The 25,321-nt window shown below is 41.4% G+C and overlaps 1 protein-coding gene across 1 annotated transcript in view; it reads left to right on the forward strand.

Annotated features, from left to right (window-relative positions):
* Positions 1–24,645, forward strand: part of tgfb2 (transforming growth factor, beta 2) — a 66,637-nt gene extending 41,992 nt beyond the window's left edge. Inside the window, exons 3-7 of the mRNA XM_067449335.1 lie at positions 12,939–13,071; positions 15,063–15,173; positions 18,553–18,721; positions 21,720–21,873; positions 24,305–24,645. Of these exons, the coding sequence (XP_067305436.1) occupies positions 12,939–13,071; positions 15,063–15,173; positions 18,553–18,721; positions 21,720–21,873; positions 24,305–24,463 (726 nt within the window). The 3' untranslated portion in view covers positions 24,464–24,645. The remainder of the gene's footprint in view (positions 1–12,938; positions 13,072–15,062; positions 15,174–18,552; positions 18,722–21,719; positions 21,874–24,304) is intronic.
* Positions 24,646–25,321: the final 676 nt, after the last annotated feature.

A 25,321-nucleotide genomic window follows, 5' to 3' on the forward strand; every position in this document is an offset into this window, starting at 1 on the left:
GTTAGCCAAAATTCCCAGCTATCCGTACGATAGCTCGTTAGCTTAGAACAAGCTTGCATTGGCTCTCTCTCTGTGTGTGTGTGTGTGCTGTGTTTCTTTCGTCCGCAGTAATGTTCCGTGCACCCAGTTCCGCCGTCCCGTGGGATCGCCTAACGACATGGCTGGAAGCGCTAACGGCCACCAGTCAAGGAAGTCTGGGCCAGCCAAGCCAGGAGCAACTGGACACCGAGCTAGACCAGCTGATGACACACGACCCCACGCACAGCTACTCCAACAAGGAAGTGGCCAAGATCCTCGGAAGCCTCGCCCACGTCCTCATCGCACAGGCACGGCTAAGCGAAGGGAGCTACGACAACCTGGAACAGGAGGCAGCAACGCTAAAGCTTCAAGCCAAGGAGGCCCAGAGAGACCAAGCCCTCACCCAGCTTCGTCTAGATCAGCTTCTAGACACAGAGAAAGACGACGAAACAGACAAAGAACAAAGAAAAGAAATAGAAAGACTTCAAAAGACCCTGAAGGAGCTCCGTTGTGACACCGACCGACGAGTACAGTCAGAGAAAGACGCCAGGAAACACCTCGACGAAAAGCTTCGGCGTGGCGAATCCCTCCTGGAGAGAGCCACTGATGAACTTAAAGACAGAGACATTAAAGCTAAAGTCTATGCAAAACATTTGCAGTCGGCACAAGCCGAGATCGACGAGCTCGTCCAGCAAAGACACGAGCTCAAAAATGAACTTGACATGGTGCAAAGAGAACTGAGACAATCATATATAGTGCAACGTTACCGGAAGGGGGAAACACACAACACACAGTTTCCCCTGACCAGTTACTCCGCACATTTTAGCCACGAAGCAAGAGCTACGAAGGGGAATGACAGCCCCCTGTTTAAAAGAGCACCCGCCAGTCTCCACGAATCCCCGTCAGCAGCAAAGGAAAGGACGCCCTTCCAGGAAGTCAAGGTCAACAGCCACGAAGCTTCAAAGAACCTTGACAAGCTGGCCAGAAATATTCCTACCTTCAGCCCAGACCCGGCAGGAGGACACGACGTCCACGCATACTTAAAAGACATAGACTTTTACTTGCAAACTGTCGCTCACGCGAACAACTGGGACAGACTGTACCTGCTCAGGGCCACGTCTACTCGTGACGTACGCAGCTTTCTGGATCGACAACCAGAGGCCATCAAAGCGGACTACTGGCATCTACGACAAGCTCTAATTCGTGAGTACTCCGACCCCGAGTCAGACCAGGGGTTCATCACTGCCATGGACCTCAAGCAAGCTCGACGTGAGACCTCACAGAACTTTTATAACAGACTGCGACGTGCCTACTTCGGGGCACGTAACGACCCAGGCATGGAGGAGGACATCAACTTCAAAACTCTTTTCCTCCGAAACCTGCACCCTACCATCAGTTACCACCTGGGGGTGCTGGCGTGCCCGCGCAGCATGGGCACGCAACAGTTAAGAGACTTGGCTCACAAAGCTTACGTCAAACAGAAAACCATTTCTGAAAAGACTGTAAAACAGCCCACCATCTGCCCTGTCTCTGTGCACCACCCAGAGCTAACCCTAGAGGGTGCCAAACAGAACCACAGTTACCGACCCGTCAACAGAGAGTCCAAACCACTCCAAGCCAGCAGAGGGCAGCGTGGTCATAATGGCGACCATCCACGGTACCAGAGCGATCGCTCTGAAGGATCCTGGGACCCGCCTCGCCCAAAAAGCCAGCGAAGAGGCCACTCTCGACGGGACAATGGTAGGCCCAGACCTGAACCCACGTCTGGCAAAGAAAGTGTAGCTGCTTCTGAAGTTACAGAGCTCATAAAGATCCTAAAAGAGCTCCTCCGACAGAAACCTCACAAGGAAGACAAGAAGGACGGACCAGGTACAGCACGACTAGACATGATACCTGAAATCAACCTTCCGCCCTTCCTGCAACTGAATCATCCACCCTGAACACTGTTCCCCAACCACGGACTAGTGTACTAACTGTTGCACCCCCACATGTCAGCAGCACACCCACACGACAGCTGACAGCAACAGCCTCTAATCAAGACAGTATCATGGCGCAGCCCAGTGTACCAAAAAGCGCTGTTTTGATTGTTTGCACGCATAATGAGACACTTGACACATATCCAGACGGCTTATCAAGCAACACACAGGTCCCCACACCAAGACTCCTGGGAAACCTAAGCGAGAAGGGGATGGCTCGAAAACTCTATCTGACTATCACTATGGAAAGGGAATTTAAGCTCGAAGCCCTAGTTGACACTGGCTCCGACCTCACGCTTATATCCGCCCAACTGTTTGAAAGACTCAGATTTGAAGCACAGAGGAAAAATCGCACCCTTAACCTTCACACTTGTAAGCTAAATGTGCAGTCGTATAGCCAAAACGACATCCAGCTCAAGCACGTAGCTTCCATCCACCTGACAATTGGACCTATGAGGCTGATACACCCAGTCTATATCTCCCCTATGAACACTTATCCGTTTCTCATCGGAAAAGACCTGCTGGACCGCTTCGAACCCGTACTGGACTTCAAACAGCTGAAAGTCTGGGCTCAAGTGCGTGACCCTCTGCCCCTTCAGACACACACATCGTCTGAGCAAGACTGTCAAGTCACAGAGGTCACGGGAACTCCCACAGAGCCAAACTGCCAGGTCACAAAGGCCACGGGACCCCCTGCGGCACACTGTGACAACACAGCCTCAGCCCCAAAGCCAAGTTCAAGTTCGCTACTTTGCACATTTCAGCTATCCAAAGACTCTGATGCCGTCTGCCCCCAGGTCATGAATGACCTACAGCTGAATGACATTATCACAACGAACAGTATCCCTGCACTGTGGGCAGACAACTCAACCAAAAGTCTACCACTGTGCAATACAATCAGTAAAAACACACCACACGGCGACATGTGGGCACCCCCGCACCCCACATCCAGCCCCATTGTTGCAGTGCTAACCCACAGCAAGCGATCGACACCGGCTACAATGCCTCCCTTGCAGCTGCTATCGCTAACGCCGCAGTTTTCACACAACGATATTGCGGATACGCAAGCCTCTGACACTGCAACAAAGACAATTCTTGACCACCTCTCAGACCCCTCCAACCACCCTATCACTGACTCTGAGCTCATTGATGACTCTAGCCACAAGCATCTGCATAACTCCAGACACATGATGCGTATTATGGACAACATTCTCTGGTTTGCACCCGATGGCAACACAGCGCCACAGCTTGTAATGCCACGGTCGCAAAGGGGGGTGATGCTAATGTACGCCCACAACACACCATGTGCTGGACACCACGGCACCAGAGCCACGCATGACACACTGAAACAGGTGGCATATTGGCCTGGGATGCATCAAGAGACGGCAGAGTATGTTAGAGAATGGCTAGTTCGCTGCCAGTTCCAACCAGCAAACCCGAGCCACAGAGCCCCACTGCAACACAGAGGGACCACGTTCCCATGGTCAAACCTACAAATCGACCGGGTAGAACCCCTGCCCAGGTCCACAAAAGGCAAAAAGTACTTTCTCACAGTGGTGTGCCAGTTTACCAAGTGGGTGGAGTGTCAACCAGCACCCAACGACACCGCCCAGACCACGGCATACCACCTGATGAATCACATCTTTTTCCTGTCAAGATTGCCACTGAGAATCAACTCAGACAGAGGCATCCACTTCACTACTGAGGCCATACAACAGATCTGGAAATGCCTAAGAAACGCGGCCGTGATCATGCTCCTGTGCCTCCAGACAATCAGAGGCCAGCCATCACCAGACATCATCACACCGGGTCCAATCTCGGGCATCGCACTGAGAGAGCAACCTGGACTGCTGATCACCAACTGCAAATGAATCCTTAAAAGAAAGACGTACTCTCCTGAACTTCACATCAGCAGCGCAAGCTCCTCCAGCCCTGCACACAAACGCAAAAGGGGGGAGGAGCCCAAGCCCTCTGCCTAACCTTATACCAGCTTCAAGAACCTTCTCCTCCAACACCAGGTAGTCACCTTGTAGGCAATACTGCCAAGCCCCACACTATGTCATGCATGTGATTTGAGAAAGAAGGCCTTTAACGAACACAAGGCCGCCTCTGAAGGGATTCTCAAAACCCCAATGACTTTGAACTTTGAAACAGAGAAACCAAAGTGGATCACCAGAAGGCACCCAGCCTGGCCACAATGCGAGGCACCCTCTGGAAAAGTTCCTAGTCAGCATAGGACATAAAAGTGTCAAGATGCACAGTCCATCTTCCTAGGCAGGAGACCTAAAGGACTGACTGGCCATTGCGAGGAACATGGTTCCACCCAGGGCTGCAGAAAGCCCACAGCACACCTGCACCACACAAACGGACTTCTGGATGACAGGTGACGCACCGTCAGGGCACCTGCTGCCTCGACACCTGCTGCACAAGCACAGAGACCTGAACTGGGCTACTGTCTGCCTTATCTGCCGTGGAACGACCATCACTTCAGGAGACACAAACAACTGGAGCCTAACATGGCTATGGTGTGTCTGATCTTCCTGAATCTTTGATATCGCTCGTTGTTGTCCATAGGAGGGACAACAACTAGCGAAAGGGGGGATTATGTAGCGACTCAGGCGAATCAAACACACAATCGCCAGTTACATTTAACAAATATGTTTTGAAAGTTGTGCTCACTAGCATACCTTCCCCCAACACAACAGAGGGAGATTCTTCAGTCACCCTGGAAACCATCTGATAAGATCTTTTTATGGCCGGAAAGAATGTGGCCACATGAAGTCTTATACACAAAGAGCTTAAGACACAGAGCTTTTGCCTCAAATTATAGACAAACCATCTATAAATGAACATGCACCCCAGGACATTATATGTAAACACATAACTGTCTTGTAAAATGTTTATTCTGTATGGTATTTTGCATCTTTTTGTCTTTGTCTTAACAAAGTACTAGTTCAGATAACCTCATATATGTCATGTCTCCTATCAAATTAATGCTCACTTCACGACTTACACTTCCATGTATATCACTTATTCAGAAAATGCAGTGTGTGTTTGTTGCATTAATTATAGTATGAAGAACTCAGAGACCCACTGAGTCCAACTTTTAAACAAAGAGCTATAAATCCTGCTGAGGAATTTCCTGCCGGGAAATCCCAACACTCTCATTGGTTAAGTCTAACCCTGGAGGGTGGGACTATTTCCAGACCTTAAAAAGACCAGTGAAGACAGGCTCTTCCCTCTTCTTGTTCTCTTACTCCGCTCTGTTCACTTCTCCTCTCTCTCCTGTGGGAGCCAACACCCACGGGGGGGGGGGGGCTGACACTCAAGCCATGCCACCAATGCAGGCCCTCCAAGCAGGCCTCATCTCTTCCAAAAATCTTCTCTTCTACAATCCGATCTTCAAGAACACGAAGCATCGCTAAAGCAAACAGCCGCTTCCCTCCCAACCTCGGAAAGGACCGCCGGACACGCAGAGACACGCAGAGACACGCAGAGACACATACGCACACAAGCGAGAAGCCAAAACGAAACCAAAAAGAATGCAAGTATTCTTATTCTTACTGCTGTAAAGAGGATGTGTTATTCTCCCGTTGGGATAAATTAACTCCGTGAAGGTCGTATTTGGTTGAACTGAAGGAAAGCTGTTTCTTACCCTCCCCCACTCTCTTTGTCTCTCTCTCTCCCTCTCTCTTTGTCTCTCTCTCTCTCTTTTATCTCTCTCTAACTTCAGTCTATTCATTATTCTCTTTTATGTATTCTCTCGTTAATATCTATACTTCTACTCTCTTGATGCATATTTAGTATGTACTTTCTGTGTGAATTGTAGTGTTATTTTTAGTCTGTGTTTATTAAACCTTCAAAAGACATTTAATGAGTTGAATCTGTTATTCTGCCACATACACAAAGTCAATGAAACTTGCGATCTAAACGTTACCTAACTGCTTATGCTACTATGTTAGTAAAGTAAACTGTATGACCATTTGAAATATTGAACTTATCCTGATCAGTAAAGTTAATGTTTCTTATGCGCTCGTAAAGCAGTAATCCCTTTATTGAGAATTGATTTGAAAAGTCTATAACTAATTTGCAGGACAAACTTAGTAGGATAATTTCAAGCAATTCCGTAAAGGGTTACTTGTATTTAATTAAACAATTTTCCCTATCGGAAAATTTTAATACGTAATGAACAACTGGCAAATCATATTCATAAATTCATGAATATTGAATATTAAATCCCTTTTGAGTTAATTATTCCCCGAGACATTAAACTCATTAGTCGTTGTTGTTACAGTAACAACAGGAAACTCCAAGTACCATACAAAACTAAATAGTGTGTCTAATGCAAAGGTTAATATTATTTTGTATTACAAAATACAACCGTAGATACGTTGCTTACAGATCGTTCACTCGATCCTGCTTGCAAACGTCACCTTTTCCACCATAAGTTGAAACGATAGTCAATGGAGATTGCTGAAATATAGCTTACTTGTTTATTGGTGTTTTCAGATAAACGCGCGAGAGAGAGAGAGCTCACATGCATATGGTTGTCAGATTGGACATCTTTAGGTAAAACACTGGAGAGTATACAGGTTTTTTTCACAGAAACCTCTGTTTAGGGGATTTAAATTACTGAAATCTGGCAACCGCACGAACGCAAGCTCTTTCTCGCGCACGGACGATCTGAAAACCCCAATAAACAGGTAGGCTGCATTTTATCTATCTCCATTTGAGATGTTCTGCTTAAAGTGTCATTCAGTCGGTCTGTGTTCTGTCAGGACGGTCAGGACTCATGAGCTGCTTCGCTGAACTGCTGAGAGCTGTGAGCTTCTGAAATAAGCCAATCAGAGCAGAGCTCAACATTAATATTCATGACTCTTCCCAATAAGGTCAAAAACAGAGCATTACATCCTAGGGACAATTTATAGGGTTGTAAATGGACCTGTATAACTGTATCTGGACAATTTTTGCCCTTAAATAAGCCACATGCCCTCTATGTAGATATCAGAGAACAATTTAACATTCTAGGGCACCTTTAATTTATTAAAAAAATAAAATATTTTTCTAAGAAATAAAATGAAAACTTTACTATTACAGTTTCATCATTGTATCCTAGAAGAGGTGTATTCCAGTCACTGCACCTAATAATGGCATTTTAATGTATTTTTCAAGATACACTATGTGTCCTTTGTTTCTTCTTGCCAGTCATCCACCATGTTTGTTTACGCTAAAGTTACGTTTGACCGTGAGATTTTCTGTGTTCACAGATGGGAATCTGGTTAGTGTGTGGTGTGTTTTAGAGGAACAAAGCTGTTAAATCTATGATTTATTATCATCGTGTTAGTGGTCTCTCACATTTTGAAAACCCTGTAAGATTTAAAAAATATTTTTTAGTGTGTCCTAGCCTTTAGGCTTAAGAGATGTAACCAGTTTAGATGGAAATTATCTTAAGCTGATTAGCTGTAGTCTTTTCTGTAGCTTTAGCCATTAATTAACAGAACTTCCTTAAACATAAATTCCTGCACACCGCTACAACAACCATAATGAAATGAGCCTTCACAATAAATAATGCTTCACAATGAACTCTATATATGTTCAATAAAATACCTTACTTGCCTGATGAGTAATAAAAACTCCATGTCGGCATTGCTTTTACAACATGTAAAATCCCTCAGTTCTTTCCATCTCCGAAGAGCCAAGCTGATGTTGATTCTTGTTGTATTACGAGCTCTGTCGCATGCTCTTTTTGCCAGCAGACTCTCCTCTGTTTGACATTTGTTTAAAAAAGTGATTCCCTGGAAGCTGGAGACAATGCCAACCTTTCTCGCTCTAACACACCTCACACCACAGGCAAATCTGATAAGATAATCTGTAGAACCATTAAGAAAATCGGGACTTTACATAGGATTGTTGGAAGGGGAGAAATCTGCCCAAATATAATGTAGTGTGTGGGCTTAATAGTGAATGTTTTATGAGCAGTAGGATAATTTCTCTTTTTTTTTTTTTTTTTTTTTTTTATGATAAAGAACTATATTCATCCTCACAGTCATGCAGAGCTGAAGCACAACCAAAACAATGTTCTTATGCAAACTGCATGCAGTTTTGTTGTTTATGCTAAAAGGCCAAAAGTTACATAGTGTACCAATAAACTGACAGATGAGGCAAACAATTGAGCACCATGTCATTGACCCATTCACTACAACAGCACTCTTGCTGATGTGATATTGCTTTAATAATGTCTTCTATAGCAGTTCACTTCACTTTAATCACTTTAATCTTATTAATATTTGAACAGATTTTTATAAACTACAAATAGATTGAATGGAGAGTGTCCATGGCTTTCTAGATTTTTCTCCCTAAACCAGAGATTTCAATAACTCAAACATTTCTCATCAGATACTTCCAAAATGATCTGAATTATGCCATCCACATTATATCCTAATACTCTTTATTTATGTACATTAACTATGGAAGCTTGTTTCCGACAAAGAATGAAAAATAAAAAGGTAATTACGACTTTTTATCTCACAATTGTGAGTTTATAACTTGCATTTCTTACTTTATTTCTTATTAACTCACAATATAAACTCACTGATATAAACTCACAATTCTGACTTTTCCTCAATTGCAAATTGACCTTTTCCCAGAAATGTAATATAAACCCACAGTTGCAAGAAAAAAAAAAGTCTATTTCTTTGGAACAAGCTTCTATAATCAAAACACTTGTTTCCTATGCAAAAAAAAAATGTTTCTAGAAGGAATTCTAGAAAAAACACTGAAAAAAAAAATTAATGTATATGTATATATACACAAATATGTATATGCAAAAATGTATATTTCACAAATAATTACAAACAATCTGCAAGTAAAGCATTGAATTAAATGTGAAATATTGAAGAGAAAGTATTTTCTTGTAAAACTTTTCTTGTAAAACAATATTATATATATATATACAGTATATTTTTCAACTTTAAATATATATATATATATATATATATATATATATATATATATATATATATATATATATACATATATATATATATATATGTAGTTAAGTTGAAAAATTTGTATAAAGTGTAGAGATGAAATAAATAATCAAGTCTTCTGAGCTATGAATGAGTCTGTGAACCATCCCAGAGTTAATTTTAACCCAGGCCACTTTTCAGATAGGCTCAAGGTCAGAAAACCGTTTTCACACCAACAAAGTGAAGCAAACTCTGACGTCAAACAGCCTTGTGTACGCAGTGTGAAAGCGCCCACACATGCACTTTTTAACCTCTCTTCTCCTCCTTCTCTTTCCTCGTATGTTCGTTTATTTATCTTAAGGGTGCTGTAGAGCTCCGGCCCATCGATCAGCAGGGTTTTATGTGTGTGTGGAGAGAAGTGAGTCTGGAATGCTGTTTGGTGATTTAGAGTTCCGAGGGTCTCGAGGGCCAAATAAAATCCCAGTGCTGTCGAGGTCGGTGCTCCCCACCTCCCACCTGCCTCTCCATTTAACCTCGCTCCCCTCCTCTCTGTTCATGTGTCAGGTCTGTCATGACAGGTGCAGTAAACACTGTCCCACTAACACAGAGATGGTGAATGTGTTAGGGAGGTTTTAAAAGGAGTTTGCGAGGAAGGGAGAGGTTGATCCTGTTCCATTTTTATTACTCATGTTGATGATCCTGTTGTTGCTGGTCAGGAAAATACAGCCATTATAATTAAAGTGACCTTTAATGTAGTTTATCTACATATTACACTGACTAATTCAGGGTGGGAGTCAAAACAGTCAGTCTAACCACCATACAGGCAAAAGTTCACTTCGAGAATGGACTGAAGTCTGAAGTTTGATGCATGAAAAAATGGTGAAACAGCTTAAACTGAAAAAGTAGTTAGAGCGATATAGGTAACACATGTCCTTGTCACACGTTACATGTATTTAACATTGTAATAACTATAAATTAGGCACAATTACATGCAACTAACCCTAAACCCAACCCTAACCATTCAGTAAGTTAATGTAGTTCATTAATATTACTTAGTAATTAAATCTAGAATTACACTGTAACAGGGGCACGTTCAAATAAAGTGTAACTGATATTTTATAGACTGGGTAAACCCAGCCCGATTTGATTTTGCCCTGTAGCTCAGGCTGAAAACCTGTCCATATTTCTATCCTGCTTGTGTTACAAATTTGCAATAGGGCCAATCACAAACTGGCTTATCCACCTGGTGCGCTATTGGTGGGTTTAACACAATGACAGATATAGAAGCTATGGCTTGTTGGTCTGATTGGTTGAAGGACTATGTATGTGCATACAGAGTCATTTGAACTATGCTCGTTGATCACGCCTCTTGTGCAGTAGAAAATACAGAGCAGACTCCCCAGACCAGTGTTCAATCTTAAAAGATTGAGCTTGGTCTGGTGAAAGCCAGACAAGATATTTTATCCAATTTCCCTAGTTGGAGAAAGTTACTTTGAAAAGTAATGCATTACAATATTGCATTACTCCCTTAAAAAGTAACTAATTGCTTTCTTACTTCAATAAAAACAGAAAAACTAAAGTAATTTTTGGTTTAACTGAATCATCCAAAGTTAGCAGCAAAACATAGGTCAGTAAAGGTAGATTAAGGCCTTGTGTCCACCAAAGCATTTTTAGCCAGCTGAAAACGCTAGGCGCTCTGCTAAAAACGCCTCGCTTTGAGCGCTTGAGAGCGTTTTGGCAGGCAGCGTTTTTTTTCTTCAGTTGAGACTCTATGCTTGTTCCGAGGAATCCGAGGAAGTCTTACTAATTTCACAGGTAGCTTGTTTCTGTATTGATTCTATATAAAACTGCAGATACAATGTAAAGTATTTGCTCTGGCTTTTGTTTTAAATCATTTTATTCCGTTATTATTTGCTTGTTTTCATCTGATGACGACTCGCAGAATGTGGCAGTTGGTCTGTGTAGTATTAGTCCCGCCCCTCCTCCACTGTGATTGGACGGCTGAGTGAAGAGTGACAGTGATGAGTGCTGCGTTTTACTCAAAGTTGAACATTCTTCAACTCTTGGTGACCAGTTTAAAACGCTGAGCACTCAGCGCTTGAGTGTGAAATACTCGCTCAGCGCCTCGTTGCGCTCCAGGCGTTCTAAAAACACGGCGCTCTCATTGAAAACGCTAGCCAGCAGCGTGAAAAAACGCTTTGGTGGACACATGGCCTAAATGCATAAAAATACTTGTTTTTATTTAATATGTAATTATTGGAGGTTTGCATAGTATTCAGATTTTGCATTTGATATTATTCACTTTGAGGAGTGCTTAATCTTTATTGTGCAAGTGAGATGAGTAAATGCTCACATTTAGTCTAGAGCTACAATAACCATCATATTTGCACTTACTCTTGATTTTTCTCAACATGGGGAGAAGAGAGCTGTCAGTCAAATAAATGTGACAAGGTATCTTGCGTTACGTTTTTGAGAAATATTTTTAGTTGTAAATTTGAAAAGTAATGCGTTACTTTACTATTTACTTGAAAAAGTAATCTGATTACGTAACTCAAGTTACTTGTAATGCGTTACCCCCAACACTGCTTAGTTTGTTCACGCTTTCAAACCTGTCACATGCCTGTCCTGTCTTGTGTGCACATGTGGGTTTTGTCATGTCTCCGGTCTACTGTCAACCCCGCCCTTCTTGTTATCTGATTATTGGTTAATTTGCCCCACCTGTTCCCTCTTGATTTCTTCCCCTTATAAGCTCCTTGTGTTTGTCAGTCTGTGTTGGATCCTTGTATATGTCTCGTCATCGTCTCCCGGTTCCCTGTGTGGTATGGCCCAGTTCATGGTTTTTGATTATGTATTTTGCCCCCTCGTGGGTTTTGTTTTCTGTTTATGTTTATTTTTGTTATAAATAAATATATCATTTTCTGCACTTGAGTCCTCGCACCCTTTTCCCTTGTCTGTGACGTGACAAAACCACAAGACTAAGAAAAGGGCGAACCTTATTTTTTGTCAGGTATCATGAATTATTATTTGATTAATATCACTGACATTGACAGTCACCACATGACTTGGACAAAACGTTTTCAAATATTTATAAAAAATTTAATAAATGATAAAAGAATAAAACCCTTAATATTGTTAAATATGATTAAATAAAAAATGATATGCCACACAATAAACATTTCTTATTATTATAAGTGTCTTAAACAGTTACTGTTTAATATTTTTGTGGAAAATGCGATTCTATTCCTCAAAGGATCCTGAAAAAGAACAGCATTTATTTCAAATACAAATCATTTATAACATTATAAATGTCTTTACTGTCACTTTTGAGCAATTTAATTCATCCTTGCTTAATAAAAGTATTAATTTCTTTTCTTTTTTAAATACACTGTGGTGTATTTTAGAGTAAATGAATAGATCCCTTGTATCTTAGTTATTCAGCTCTGCTGTTAAACCAATCAAGTGTTACTGCAGTTCAGCATAGAGATTTATCTCCATATCAACAGTTGTGTAACTAGATTCCAAACCGGCCCAAAAGCCCCTCGACTGGTTTATGAACAGCAGACCCCTGTAGCTCCGGTCTAAGGATCCTACAATTAGCATCTCCATTTTGGCCTCCGTCTGAGCCTCTCCATCCCACGTTTCACCTCCACGGCCTGATGGAAGGAAGCTGAGCCGTTGCAGCGTTACAGCTGAAGCAGTGTTTTACGCATTAAGAGCTGCGCTGTCCAATGTAAACACGCCGCCACGAAGGACAGAGGAATAACAGTGCACCCTGTCCAGCATCTGTTTCCGCCACCACAGCCTCTCCAAGCATTTCCCAGACCTGGCTAATCAATCAGGGAGCTTCCAATGGGAGGAAGGGAACTGCTGCTGAGGCACTGGACAGGGTACCGTTTCAGACGGGGTGAACGAGGGCTGGCACATCGATGATGGTTCTGTGGTCGAACCAATGCTGATACATTTCCTTTTTCTTTAGATTTTAGGTCATAAAGAGCTCACATCACCCACGCAGCGCTACATCGACAGCAAGGTGGTGCGCACCCGTATGGAGGGGGAGTGGCTGTCGTTCGACGTGACCGAGGCCGTCAGTGAGTGGCTGCTGCACAGAGGTAAAGGACAGTGACAGCGTTTTACTATAAATGCTAATTTCTGCATGGAAAATCCAACTCAAGATCTGATGAAACCAAAATAGAAGATCAATGGTATTTTTCTCCAAAACATTGACAAAAATGTCAACCTTTCTCAAGCAAACATATTGATGACTCATCTTGTATTCAAGGGTGTGTCCCTTGTGCCTAATTGTATTAAATGTGTACTTGTAGTGTACTAAAATTATTGAAATATGGATAACATTATTTTAGAGTTCAATTCTCATTATTAACTAGTTTTTTATTAGCTTGCATATTAGAATATTAGCTGTTATTGGTACTTATAAAGCACATATTAATGTCTTATTCTTCATGACCTTATTCTACATCCCTTAATCCTACACAATACCTAAACTTAACAACTACCGCACTAACTATTGATAAGCAATTATTAGGAGTTTATTGAGGCAAAAGTCATTTGTAACCGTATAATATGAATTTAAATAAAAGGCCACTTAAAGAGTACACTTTCTCAGCTTGTGTACACTTTCAAAAAGTGTGCATTGTAATATCAAATTAAAATTTTTACTTAAAGTACATTTTAAATTTTACATTTAACAAAATACATTAAAAAGGTGCACTTGTTTTGATGTGCTCTCTAATATACACTTATAAAGTACTTTATTATAATTTTAATGATAGTGTTTTATTTGATATTACATTTAAAGTTAATGTTTAAAAATCACTTTTAAAAAATATACTTAAATCCTACTTAAGTGGGTCTAAAAGCACTCATAAGTTCAGCTAATTGCACACTGTAAACCCTTTTCTTAAGTTACTTTCAGATTTTTATTTTGTAATCATACATTTGAATTGCTCTGAACTTGAGATATTTGAGTTAGCTAATTCATACATTTTAACTTAAAAAAATCATGTAATCTCAAATGTGTAATAGTTGAAACTTGGCTAGCTTTGACTAGCTAATTCAATAAATGCTGCCTTGCTAATTGGTTACATAACATTAGCATAGCACTTGCTGAATGAGGACAGCAATATAAAACATTTAACATATATCTGTTCTCAAACTAAGCTCATGCTCCACTCATCATAATGATGGAAACCCTAAAAAAACCAATAAAACAGAAACTCTTCTAAACATAGCAAACATTAAACACCACTACATCTCCCACTTAACACTAATCTTGCACACAAAAAAACAATATATCACTTAATTTTGGCATTTACTGTTTTTGATTGTCATGTCAAAGCATGCTGGAAAATAGAAATTCCAGCCCAGTTTTGGTTACATTTAAGTTATTCTAAATTAAAAGAAACAGGTTCATAAAAAGAATGAAACAATTCAGATTTACTTAATGTGTCAGTTTTGAGACCTCAAAATAAAAATAAAGTTCTGAATACTCATAAAAGTTAATTTGATTGAACTCATTTTTAGTTTAATTTGAGTTGGCTCTACTCAAACCAATTCATTATTTTGAGTGGGGGGGGGGGCTTTGAAACAGTTTTAACACGAGTTAAACATGACTTTTTAAAGTAGAAAGTGTGAAATAGTATTTCCTTGTAAAATGTACTTTAGTAAGCTTAAAAGGAAATCGAATCCGTCATGCATGCAAAGTTTAGTGAGTTTTCACCGTAGCTTTTCAAAGTGAAAGAGAACAGCAGTAATAACAGGCCAGAGCATGAAGGTGTAGGATCATCGTCAGCATACATGACCTCATAACAGCTCGAGCCCAGCGGTTCTCCATCACATTACGCTGGAGAGCGATAGACATCCGTGCAGTAGAGATATTCAGCATTGCTAGAGTGACTATGATGAATGCTGGAGCTGAGAGATGGCAGTGACGGTGTGTGACTCCTGAGGGATCATGGGAGTGGGCTCACTCACATCAGGGGCCGGATCCAGAGATGAGCTCATTTATCTGCTGTAGATTATCTGACCTTGCTGTGCAATGTTGTTTTTTGTTTTTTTTCTCAGTGTTTTTCTCTCCCACCAGACAGAAACAATGGATTCAAGATCAGCCTGCACTGTCCCTGCTGCACATTTGTGCCGTCAAATAATTACATCATCCCCAACAAGAGCGAGGAGCTGGAGACACGCTTTGCAGGTGGCTTTGGGTGGGGGTTTGTGTGTGTGTGTGTGTGTGTGTGTGTGTGTGTGTGTGTGTGTGTGTGTGTGTGTGTGTGTGTGTGTGTGTGTGTGTGTGTGTGTGTGTGTGTCTGTGTGTGTGTGTGTGTGTGTGTGTGTGTGTGTGTGTGTGTGTGTGTGTGTGTCTTGGAAAAAAAGAAAAGAAAAATGGAAATAAATGTTTGTCAGAAAGGAGTGGGTCTGATTGAGGCCTGAATAAATACAAAGCAATATGGTGCTTAAAAACTACACTAGCAGTCCAAAGTCTGGACACACCTACTCATTCTAGATTATGCCTATTTGTCACAGTTTAGAATAATAATCATAGTCATCAAAACTATGAAACAACACAACTGAAGACATGGGAATTATGTAGTGACCAAAAAATGTGACGAAAATGAAAACTAGCTTGTATTTGAACTTCTTTAAGGTTTCCACCCTTTGTCTAGATTCCAGATTCTAGTCAGATACTGCTTTTTTATACTGTATTGAACAAGTTTTTATGTTTGCTGAACACATGTTGATTCTTCTTGATTATCTGGTCCTATAAAAAAAAAAAAAAGAGTATATTTTTACAGTGCTTTCAAACTCTATTTAATTCACCCAAAAGGTTAAATTACAAATTCGATCATGGTTTAAAAGGTTAGTTCACTTCAGAATAAAAATGTCCTGATCATTTATTCCGGAGTGTCTATTTACACCAAGTGCAAACTAGCTAACTATTTGCGCTAGCTCTGCTGAACAATGCCTGGTTGGAAAAAAACAAGATGAAAAAACGATGCACATATTTGAATGTCTTCAGTGGTGTAGTCAGTAAAGCGTAAGGCTTAAGGATCTTGGTTTTGACGCGATCGACCCGAGTTCAAATCCACCTTTAGCCGAACTCGCTCTTCTCCCTTTTCCCATCACTTATAACATCAGAAAGGCATTTACTTTCAATACAAATTACAAAAGTGGAAATAAAGTGCCTAACTAAATAATAATAATAATAATAATACATGTATTTATTGAGTAGGGTTAGGAGAAGGTGTAGTTGTAGGGAAGGCTTTTATTGTCCCATTAAGCCAGCACCCATTTAATAATTTCAATAAATATAATCATTTAAACTCTGTTATTATTGCATCCTGTTAATGTATGGATCTGTTAAAATAAAAGCATCTAATTACTGTTTACACATATTGCAATGAACTGCTACTTTCACATGGTGTAAATAGAATATATCACTATTTTTACTTAGCATGTTATTTCACTTAGTAAATATCATCTACAGCTATTTGCACTTCGATTATTGTCAATTGATGAGAAAATATGTTATTTTTACTTAGTGCAAATAGCCGTTGCCAATTTACTGATTTCAAGATGTTCATGTCTTTCTTTCTTCAGTCGAAAATAAATTACGTTTTTTTGAGGAAAACATGGATGTAGGATTAAAAGCTCATCTCATTTTCTCCTCCAACATTAAAATTGTCCAATATTGTTTTGACAAAAAAAGAGTGTTTGACTTAGTCTTGGCATGTTTAATTTGTAAAAACTTGATCGATACTCCCGTCTACGTCACGTGGGACCTTTCTGTTGTGATTAGGTAATACGTGGCAAACATTTATGATTAAAAAATTGTAATGACAGACCATTCCGCTAGATAAGACCCTTATTCCTCGGCTATGGCCTTTGAAGCTTCATTGAAACTGCAATTTGGCCCTTCCAAACCTTATAACATCCGTTGTACGTTAAATGCAGAAAAATCTGGAATGTTTTCTTCAAAAAACTTGGAGGACGCGAGGGTGAGTAAATGAACAGGACATTTTATTTTTTTTAAAAAAACAGATTAATTGCATTCAAAATAAAAGTTTGTGTTTACATTATACACCGACCAGGCATAACATTAATATTGTGTTGGTCCCCCTTCTGCTGCCAAAACAGCATGGACTCCTGAAGGTGTGCTGCCGTATCTGGCACCAAGATGTTAGCAGCAGATCCTTTAATTCCTGTAAATTGCAAGGTGGGGCCTCCATGGATCTGACTTGTTTGTTCAGCACATCCCACAGATGATCGACTGGATTGAGATCTGGAGAATCTGGAGGCCAAGTCAACACCTCAAACTCGTTGTTGTGCTCCTCAAACCATTCCTGAACCATTTGTTGTTTTGTGGCAGGAGCATTATCCTGCTGAAAGAGCCACAGGCACCAGGGAATACCGTTTCCATGAAAGGATGTACATGGTCTGCAACAATGCTTAGGTAGGTGGTGTGTGTCAAAGTAACATCCACATGGATGGAGGATCCAAGGTTTCCCAGCAGAACATTGCCCAAAGCATCACACTGCCTCCGTCGGCTTGCCTTTTTCCCATAGTGCATCCTGGTGCCATGTGTTCCGCAGGTAAGCAACACACACGCACCAGGCCATTCACGTGGTGTAAAAGAAAACATGATTCATCAGACCAGGCCACCTTCTTCCATTGTTTCGTGGTCCAGTTCTGATGCTCACGTACCACTGTTGGTGTTTTCAACGGGGTCAGTTGTCAGCATGGGCACCCTGACTGGTCTGTGTCTATGCAGCCACATACACAACAAACTGAGATGCTCTGTGTATTTTGACACCTTTTTTTATCAGAACCAGCATTAACTTCCTGAGCAATCTGAGCTGTAGCTCGTCTGTTGAATCGGACCAGCCTTCACTCCCTATGTGCATCAATGAGCCTTGGCCACCCATGACCCTGTGGCCGGTTCTCCACTGGTCCTTCCTTGGAGCACTTTTGATAGAGACTGACCACTGCACAACAGCCCACAAGAGCTGCAGTTTTGGAGATGCTCTGACCCAGTCGTCACAATTTGGCCCTTGTCAAACTCGCTCAAATCCTTATTCTTGCCCATTTTTCCTACACATCAACTTTGAGGACAAAATGTTCACTTGCTGCCTAATATATCCCACCCACTAACAGGTGTTGTGATGAAGAGATAATCAGTGTTATTCACATCACCGGTCATAATGTTCTTCCTGATCGGTGTATATACATACATATAATCATATAAAAAAACAATAGAAAAATGTGTTTTGCACATCAACAGCGAAAGTAATATTAACTAAAATAGTTTCTTTTAATTGTTTCTACTGTGTGTATTACCAAAACTGGTTGAAACCGGACACCATCATTTTAAATTAGACCAATATAAAAATGCATTTTAAATATATGAATCAGTCAGTTAATGCAGTTAACTAGTTCATGTATTCCCTGGGAATCCAACCCATGACCTTCCTAGCTCCATGTTTTACTGATTGAGATGTAGGCATGCCTTTATAAATTAATAAAATAACATTTTATAATTTGTAAAAAATTCTGTCTGATTTCTGCCTGGATCACAGGTATAGATGACAGTTTTGTGCACGGAGGGGATCTGAAGATGTTTAAAAAGCGCCGTCACAACGGCCAGTCTCCACACCTGCTGCTGATGCTGCTCCCATCATACCGTCTGGAATCCCAACACAAGAGCCACCGACAGAAACGAGCTCTGGACGCAGCCTTCTGCTCCAGGTAGGACTTTTTCCCACAGTCTGTATCTGAACCACAACAGAATGTCTAAAACAGCACTGGGCTTCTGGTGTCTCTATAGATCCTCATCTGTCATTAGTTAAAAACAGCCAGACGTTAGGCCAGGATTATGCAAGCAGTGGGCCACATATCAAAGCAGACTGGACCACCTATCAATGCAGACTGAACTTAATCAATGAACTGGAAAACTGTTCATTGTTAGATTAAAGCTAATGTGGCTTGATTGTCTTGTAATAAAAATCATCTGTATTCGCTTTTGTCCAGCCCACTGCTGTCACGATCACATTATACCAATGTGCTGTTAATTTGTACTTCCTGACATATACGTGATAACATTCAGTATTAACAAGCTGAGAAACTATCAGACATTTCTGTCCAAATCTGAAAAATTGACGCTGAAAAAGTGGACTGATCTGATTATCAGTGTTGGCCAGAATTTAGGATTTTAAGAAATCTCTTGAAAGAACCATTTTCTTTCCTGTGTTGACAAATTTCCTATTGGAATAGAGGGTTTGGGTGGGACGTCCCCAAGGACTCATCCTTTTCCTTTTTCTTTCTTTCTTTTCTTTTATAGCCAGTAGACATTAAAAACATTGCAGCTGTGAACCATTATTTCCTTCTTTTAGTCAGTTGTAGGTTATATTGGGGGAGGGACATTCTCATTCTACAAAGCATTTGATTGGTCAGGAATATGTGTAGCACAGGATGAGTCATCGACAGTTTAAGTGTGTTAAATGTTTGTGAATTAGAATTTAATTAGCCTCAGTGAAATTACCTTATCCAATACTTGTTCTTGCAATATGTTTTAAATATGAAGGAAGAACAAAATACTAAACTATGACAAAATTATTTGAACAAAAAAAGAGCTAACTACAGCTTTAGGTTTTATTTTACTATGCAAACAACGGATAGAAAAACTAAAAGCTCACAGTAAACAGCATACACTGACTACAAGTATTATCAGTTATTAATATTTTGTTGGTTCAGCAGCCTGACCAAAATTGTCCATTGCCTTATTAAGACTAACAAAACAGTCGCCTTCAAGATCAACTACACAATATGCTTACAAAATCTTTAACACATTGTTAATAATATTTGAATAAAGGGGGAAGATGTCAATTTTCCTAGGCAAGACATCCCTTTCGGCCACTACTGTATGCTGTGTGTATGAAAAATATCAAATGTATTATTAAAATCTATATTTAGAGTAGAGTAGTATTTTCTTTTAATCCAAGTTTATTTTAAATTTTAATTTCAAGAACTGAACTGAAATTTAAAGGCTTTACCAGCCTCATTTCATTCTGAATGCTGAACATTTAGCATATACATGTGCTACAATTGCATTTGTAGAACAAGTCAAGTCACCTTTATTTATATAGTGCTTTTTACAATGCCAATTGTTCCAAAGCAGCTTCACAGTGTTAACAGGAAAATAATGCAACAGAATTGGATTGGCTTGTACAGCCGCTCTGGAGAAAACAGTGATGGTATCAGCTCATTTCAATTATCATATAGTGTTAATGCAGTCAGATCAGTAGAGTTGAAATTTAAGTGTCCCCAACTGAGCAAGCCCAAAGCTAAAGGTGACAGTGGCAAGGAACCAAAACTCTTTCAGGGTCAGAATAGAGAAAAAAACCTTGGGAGAAACCAGTCGTGGTGCCAGTTCTCCTCTGGCCGACCAACAGACAGTGTATGATTATTATTCTGGCAACATTACAGGTCAGAAATCAATAGATCAATAGATATCGATAAGATTATTCGAAAAATTGGAGTCATCACACCAAGGATGGGTTTAATGAGGATGTCGTGTTGATGCCGCATTTACAGGGGGGAGTTTAATTAACACGGTCTCAGCTGACACTCCAGGATGTGTTGGTCATGTCCAGACCCAGGTCCACCATCCGATATGGATACGACCCGGATCCGGCTGACTGCAGTAAACCTCTGGATAAACAGAGAGACTAACATTAGCGTAGATGCCACTCTTTTTATGATGTAACGAGTACATCAGGTGTTATGGGAAGTGTTCCCGGTTCCGGCTAATCTAGTTAATGCAGCCTAACAATCATTTAACTGATTTGAATAATATAAATTGATAATGTTCTATGTGTATGCCACAGTAAAGAGTCTCGATTTTAAACTGACTGAGTGTGTCTGCTTCCCGAACAATGCTAGGAAGACTGTTCCAGAGTTGACGTGCTATGTAGGAAAAGGATCGACCCCCTGCAGTTGATTTAGATATTCTAGTTATAATCAACTGGCCAGAGTTTTGAGACCGCAATATACGTGAAGGAGAATAATGTGTTAAGAGCTTGCTTAAGTACTGGGGAACTAAACCACTTAGTGCTTTGTAAGTAATAAGCAACATCTTAAAATGTATGCAATGTTTAACAGGGAGCCAGAACAGTGTTGACACAACTGGGCTAATATGGTCATACGTCTTAGTTTAAGTAAGAACTCGAGCTGCTACGTTTGGACTAGCTGGAGTTTGTTTATTAAGCGAGTGGGGCAACCACCCAGTAGAGCATTACAATAATCTAGCCTTGAGTTAATGAACGCATGTACTAACTGTTCAGCATTTTGCATTGAAAGCATGTGCCGTAATTTAGATATAATTTGAAGATGGTAGAAAGCAGTTTTACACATTTTAGAAATGTGGCTTTCAAATGAAAGATTGGTATCAAAGAGCACATCCAGGTTCCTCACTGAATTAAAAAGCTACATTTACTCTTGGTTTTAATGGTAGAAAGCATGTTCATGTAAAACTAGTCATGTCAACATATGCATAGAGCTATAGGGAAGGCTATTACCGTTCTTTCTGTCAAAAGTTTTTTTTTTTTTTTTTACCTTATAATTGATTATTTATATTTTAAAGAATATGATGAATGTGTAGCAACAATGTGCCAATAAAGTCTTCCGCTGCCAAACTTCTCTAGTCCTCAAGGCATTGGTTTAAACTGTTCTGTTTATCATCCCACAGAAATGTGCAGGACAACTGTTGTTTACGCTCTCTCTACATCGACTTCAAGAAGGATCTGGGCTGGAGGTGGATCCACGAACCGAAAGGATATAACGCCAACTTCTGTGCAGGAGCCTGTCCGTATCTGTGGAGCGCAGACACTCAGCACAGCAATGTAAGACAGGTTTCAGCTGCTTTTGCTAGAGATGCACCAATCGACCGGCCAGGGGCTGGAATCAGCCGATGTTCTGCATGCTCGGCCCGGGGTCAGCCTCTTTCCGATTACGAAACAGTTTGTTTTGTTGCCAGCGGCACAGGCAATAACGCCAGCTGCGCGATCTCGCTCTCTTCTCTCCGACGGTGACACATACCCACCTCCTCTCGCTCACTTGTCTCATTTGCTCCGGTTGAACAGTGCTTGTATTGGCCATAATTTTACTAATTCCCGCAGGTTTCGCACTCACACCAAAAGCACATGCTCCTCTGATCTACATAAGTGGTGCACACATAAAGCCCCCTCTCAAACAGCTTGTGAGTCGCAAATACCAAAATGAGTGGGTTACTGCGCTTCATGTCAAAATGCCCGTCTTGGCAAGTATACTTTTGGATTGTAAATAGTTGAGAGAAAGCACATTGTGTAATAGTATATTGCATACGCTCTTAAAGTGACAGCAGCCTGATAAACTTGCTACTGTCTGTCATGTTAATCAAAGAGCAAAAAAGAAGAAAAAAACACTGGTTGCTCTTGACTGAATAACTTATGTAACTTCAATTGTAAACATTAATCTGTATTACATTTTTAACAATGAAGACTATCCAATTTGATTATGTAATGAAGTTCGTGGATGGAAGGAAGGAGGCGGGAACCGGCGAACATTCAACAACATTTATTAATTCAAAATAAATAAACAAAACGAAAGTAAAACCGCGGGCAGCCCCTCACGGACGACTGCCCGCAAACACACAAAATAAAACATAACATAAAATCCAGGCCTGGTCCTCTCTCGTCTTCCGCTGTCCCTGCTCCTCCTTTTATGCTCCCGTCACATGGCCGCGAGACGAGACCGGTGTGCCACGCAGCTGGCACTCGTCAACATTGATCACCGGCCCGCTCTCGCGGTCCCTCGCCCCGCTACCTGTCACACCACATACCCCCATCGCCCCTCGCAGGCCGGGGGGCACTCCCGAGACTGCGCTCTACTCCCCCTCCCCCCCTCTCCCGCGGCACCTGGGGGTAAGGACAGAGAGGCGAGAGAAATGTAGACGGGAGCACGAGGAGCCCGCGGACGAGAGAGGGGAGAGAGGAAAAAAAGAAAGAAAGAGAAAAAAAAATTCTGGTCCGGTTCCCCGACACACTTCCGCTCGGTCCTCACCAGCCGAGAGGCTCTTCCTCGCGGTGCTATGCGATAGTGCTGGACGCCCGGTGGACGGCCCGATCCTCCTCCGCCCCCTGGCGGCCGGCGGTGGCTCCTCCGATTGAGGGCAGTCGGCAGCGAGCTCCGCGTTCCCTGCTCCTCCCCGTTCCGGCGGACGGCAGCAGGCTCCGGCCCACGGCGAACGCCGGCAACTCCTCCGCTCCCTCCAGGACGGCCGCCACCCCACCTCGACCCAGGGGCACGGCAGCAAGCTCTCCGTCCCACCGGTCTTCACTCGCTCCAGCACCACCGCCTCGGGAAGTCACTCGCGGTCTTTCATCATCCACGCTGCCCAAACTCCTCAGCACCGCGATCCCCCTCAGCAGCGAGGGCTCTCCGACAGCGCGTCCCTCCTTCCTCCCGGGTTTCGGCACCAATGTAATGAAGTTCGTGGATGGAAGGAAGGAGGCGGGAACCGGCGAACGTTCAACAACATTTATTAATTCAAAATAAATAAACAAAACGAAAGTAAAACCGCTGGCAGCCCCTCATGGACGACTGCCCGCAAACACACAAAATAAAACATAACATAAAATCCAGGCCTGGTCCTCTCTCGTCTTCCGCTGTCCTTGCTCCTCCTTTTATGCTCCCGTCACATGGCCGCGAGACGAGACCGGTGTGCCACGCAGCTGGCACTCGTCAACATTAATCACCGGCCCGCTCTCGCGATCCCTCGCCCCGCTCTCGCGGTCCTTTGCCCCGCTGCCTGTCACACCACAGATTACTTTCATTTGTATAGTATTTCTTTCCTGAATAATAACTTTTAAAAACGTAAAGCTCTGTTTATTTCATATCCCTCTTTATTCTATAGCAATTATTTGTGCTGTTGTTTTGCAGTTTTACTTTTTACTTCTTTTTTTTCTTTTTTTGTTTAATGAAAATCAAATTTTGCATTGAAGAAAAGTAGATTTTTGTTTGTATACGCTGTCAAATATATAGTTCTTAGAAAAAATCAGTACTGGCAGGTCACACTTGCAAATAATCCGAAATTGAATTGGCTGTGAAACTTGCAATTGATGCATCTCTAATTTTTGCAACCCAGCAACTGGTTAAAAAACGTTGTTTATTATCGTGTGCCTGGTTTGAATGAGCTGGTATAATGTGGATGTAAAGCTATAATTCATCTGTCGTACTAAGACGACAGATGCATTATAAATAGTTTGAATAACTGCATTTTATGTCCCACTTCAGATCCTTGGCCTCTATAACACCATTAATCCAGAAGCGTCTGCATCTCCTTGCTGTGTGTCTCAGGATCTGGAACCCCTCACAATCCTTTACTACATCGGAAAAACCCCCAAAATTGAGCAGCTCTCCAACATGATTGTCAAGTCCTGCAAGTGCAGCTAGGAACCGATTAACTTCATTACCAAGAAGACACATCCACACAAACAAACACACACACAATAATGCAAACCCAATCACAAACATGCTGGGCAGAATATCAAGGTACAACAGAGTAGAAAAGTTCCTACAAGAAGTACAGACCATCAAAAACTCTCAAAAACCAAGATGATATGTAAAAACACACATCTGAATGCTGTGTGGATGTGCGATCTTGTGCTGGAAACAGCCCTGTCGGCATGTGTCACATCACCCACTCATCGCTCTATGGATGTGAGTTTGGCAAACACTGGAAGTATGTTATAGGTGTCTATATGTGAAGCAAGCGGAAGAAAAAAAACCCTTGTTCCATTTATTTCAAACAAACACTTCTTTCTGTTTTTTTGTTTTTTCATTGTTGTTGATTTTGTTTCCCCTCATTAATTCAGATATTGTTTGCTTGACTATTTGATAATATTTAAAACCCATGATATTGTTCACCAATACTGGTGAAGAGCTGGAAACTTCTGGCAAGCATTTGTCGCAAACTGTGTAGCTGTCACAAATGAACTCCAAGTCTGGCGTGAGTAAACCGTTTATGCAAGGGAGCAGAGTTTGAGCGACTGAAAGATGCAATATTTTTAAAGTTAACGCACGCCCTCAGAAAGACATAGTTTTACCACCTTACATGGTGTAAAAAAGGCAAAGAACAACAAGTCATGTTGCTCCAAGCAGCAAAGAAGTTTTGTTCCATTGCGAACAGTCATTTGCGTCAGAAACATTCTTTACACATTGGCCAACACATTGCAAGCAAAACCATTGTACATTCTTGTCTTATTGTGGCAGCAAAAAAATCAAATGTCTGTGCCATTAAGCCAAATGTTT

Source organism: Pseudorasbora parva, chromosome 7, assembly GCF_024679245.1.
Source record: "Pseudorasbora parva isolate DD20220531a chromosome 7, ASM2467924v1, whole genome shotgun sequence".
NCBI classification, from domain to species: domain Eukaryota; kingdom Metazoa; phylum Chordata; class Actinopteri; order Cypriniformes; family Gobionidae; genus Pseudorasbora; species Pseudorasbora parva.